This window comes from Drosophila eugracilis, unplaced genomic scaffold, assembly GCF_018153835.1.
Source record: "Drosophila eugracilis isolate 14026-0451.02 unplaced genomic scaffold, ASM1815383v1 contig_1897, whole genome shotgun sequence".
Taxonomy (NCBI): domain Eukaryota; kingdom Metazoa; phylum Arthropoda; class Insecta; order Diptera; family Drosophilidae; genus Drosophila; species Drosophila eugracilis.
In genome coordinates, this window is record NW_024572751.1 from 50174 (window position 1) to 52927 (window position 2754).

The 2754-nt window shown below is 39.1% G+C and overlaps 1 protein-coding gene across 1 annotated transcript; it reads right to left on the bottom strand.

Annotated features, from left to right (window-relative positions):
- Positions 1-556: 556 nt before the first annotated feature.
- LOC108114936 lies at positions 557-1532 on the bottom strand. The gene is made up of 2 exons (XM_017226121.1): positions 1443-1532; positions 557-1380 (listed from the first exon to the last, which is right to left on the bottom strand). Exons 1-2 carry the CDS (start codon positions 1455-1457, stop codon positions 649-651), a joined length of 747 nt encoding a protein of 248 aa, XP_017081610.1. The 5' UTR covers positions 1458-1532; the 3' UTR covers positions 557-648.
- Positions 1533-2754: the final 1222 nt, after the last annotated feature.

Here is a 2754-nt window from a genome sequence, read left to right on the forward strand (position 1 = left end):
GACACGCCCAAAACACAATTTTTTTTAACCATTATTGATTTATTTGATTTCATATAAAATTTTTATACCAAAATAAAAAAATTGCGCAAATATCATGTGTAGTGGCAAGTCAATCCATCGTCAAAAACAGTGTAAGTAAGAAGTAATGTAAAACGTAACGTAAAAGGTAATCTCGAAATACTTTAAATGTATACTAAAGGTCAAGCTTAAGTTTATATTCATCATGTTTTCGTCATCCGGACACTCCTACTCTTTATTCGCAACAACATTGTTTATGTTTTATTTGACTCATGGCATTTTTGGGTCAACACTTATCAATATACCAACAATTATTCAAATCCTAAAAATTTCATTAAAATATTAAGCTTATAAAGCCCTCTAAGTTACTTAACCATCGATAATTAAACATGCTTAATATTGTTCTGGCAATGAGTGGCGCTGGTAAGTTTGTGCACGGCGTCAAAAATTAACTAAAACAAAACTATTATTTTAAAATTTGTTTTCACAGTTAAGAATATTTGTTTTGACAATAGCCAAATAAAACAACACCTTTTGGTTAAATTCAAGAGCAATGAAGTTTTATAATTATATTAACAAATTTTTATACTTGGGACTGTGAAGTTGCTTCTGGGGATCATGACATAACGGTTAAAAGTTGGGTGGAAGGTATGCATTGCCCGTTTGCGTCCCGACGGAGAGGACTTGCCCAGCTCCAGCGCCTGTTACGGCGGATCCGGCTTCGGTGTGCCCATCACTGCCTCCAAGTGCTCCAATAACAGAGGTAACGGGGGCCACACCCTCATCTGTCAGCTGGCTGCTTCCGCCCAATGCGTCATATTGCGCTTGGATCTGTTGCTGAGCGTGGGCGGCCTCTTCGTTGGTCTTGTACTTTATGAAGAAGACCTCCGGTTTGCTAGTAGAGCTGGCTTGCTCCACGACCTCAGCGTTTACATCGTTCTCGCTCTTCTTACTTAACACGTAAATGACGGTCTTCTCCTCGTTAACGGCGGGACTGATCTTAATGGTTTTCTTATTATTACGCTGGGGCGACTTTATGAACACCACATTATAGTTCCGCTTAGGGACGCCGACGGTAATGTGACTCTCTTTGTAGTCCTCAGACTCCTCTGGGGCTGAGTGGATGAAGAAGCGCTTGGACACGATTGCTTGCTGGTGCTGGGCATGCTGTACCGACTGTACCTGCTGTTGATGATTGTGAACCTGTACTGCTGGCTGCTGGTAGATGGCCTGTGGGTGAGAGGCTCCCTGGAAGAAGGATGCGCCACCACTCGCCGTGCTGATGCCATTAAAACCGGAGGGGACAGGATTGTAGTTATAACCCTGAGGCGCAGCCAGCGCAACGGCAGAAAAACAGAAAACCTAATGAGTAATAATAAAGGATTAGTCTGGTAACTAATTGGTAGGTATCTCTAAGTATGTACAATGAATCCTCTCATTTCTAGGTTGAGCTGATTAAGTTGGACGGGAAGGACTTATGTTTTGACTGCCTAAGTAGCTCGTAGTGAACTGTATGACTTTTGGTTTGCTCGATGGGTTTTTATACATAACTCACATTTTTAAGTCTGACAACGAAACTGGCACTCGAAAGGTATTAAGTGAAGTTCGAAAATTCGCTGCAGAGCCATGAAAACAGCATCACATCTGCCAAAAAAAAAATGCGCGTAGCCTCCATTTGTTGCATGTTCATTGTATTTGTTTTAGCTTACTTCGTCTTCTGCTACTCTTTGCCGCTCACCTTAGCATTTCTCATTAAATGTCGAGAGTTGCTTTTAGTTGCTGTCAATACATGGCCAAATAACGTTGTTCCCCCAAAAGAGTCTTTGTTGTGGTGCTTAATTGTTAGCCCCGATACTCTGACATCGATCCGCGAACATCCCACCGCTGTATTAAAAACATAATTACAAAAGCAGCTTATTAAGAGCAGCATAGAGCTGATTATCGTAGCGCGGTGTAAATATCACCGATCGCCTTAGCTCCAGAGAAGTAAAAAAATTCAGTATCTTCAGTCTAAGCCACCGCCGATTTGCGTTGCCTGGATTAGTTAATTCGACGAGGTCAATATTTTTCCTCTTCTCTTAAACCGATCGTTTCTTCATCAGTTGCAACAAAACTCATTTATCATCTCTAGCGGTCAGCATTAACTTTCTCCCTCACTCCCTTACTCTACCACCTAGAGACTCAATAGTCTTTTTTATTTATAAAGTAAATTCAAAATCCGTCCCTCAATTTTTGGTATACCTTAATGAACTTGGCATGTTCATTTTTCATTTACGGATTTCACCTTATTTTAAAAACGGATTACATTAATAGTCTTGCAAGTGTGGAACACCCATTCAAGATCAAAAAAGTATATTAAAGTTGAGTATTATACTCGTTACTGGTAGAGTAAGGCGGTATAATGTGTTCGTTGAAAAGTTAGTAACAAGTAGAAGGAAGCGTTTCCGAGCCTTTAAAACATACAGCTTACCATTACCATTACCAACCATTATACATTAACCATTAAAGTGCTTGCACGAAATAAGCTTTTTCGTCAAAATTGCCATATATTTTAGTTTTTGTATGAAAAATTATTTTGTTTTTTAAATTAGTAAAAACTTTTGTTATTATTTTAATAATATGCGACATTCTTAACATAACTGCGTAATTTTTTTTTTTTGATTTATTCTTGCACGAAATAAGCTTGGATCCACTGTATATATTCTTCATCAGGTTTAAGAGCCGTGTCTACGTCCG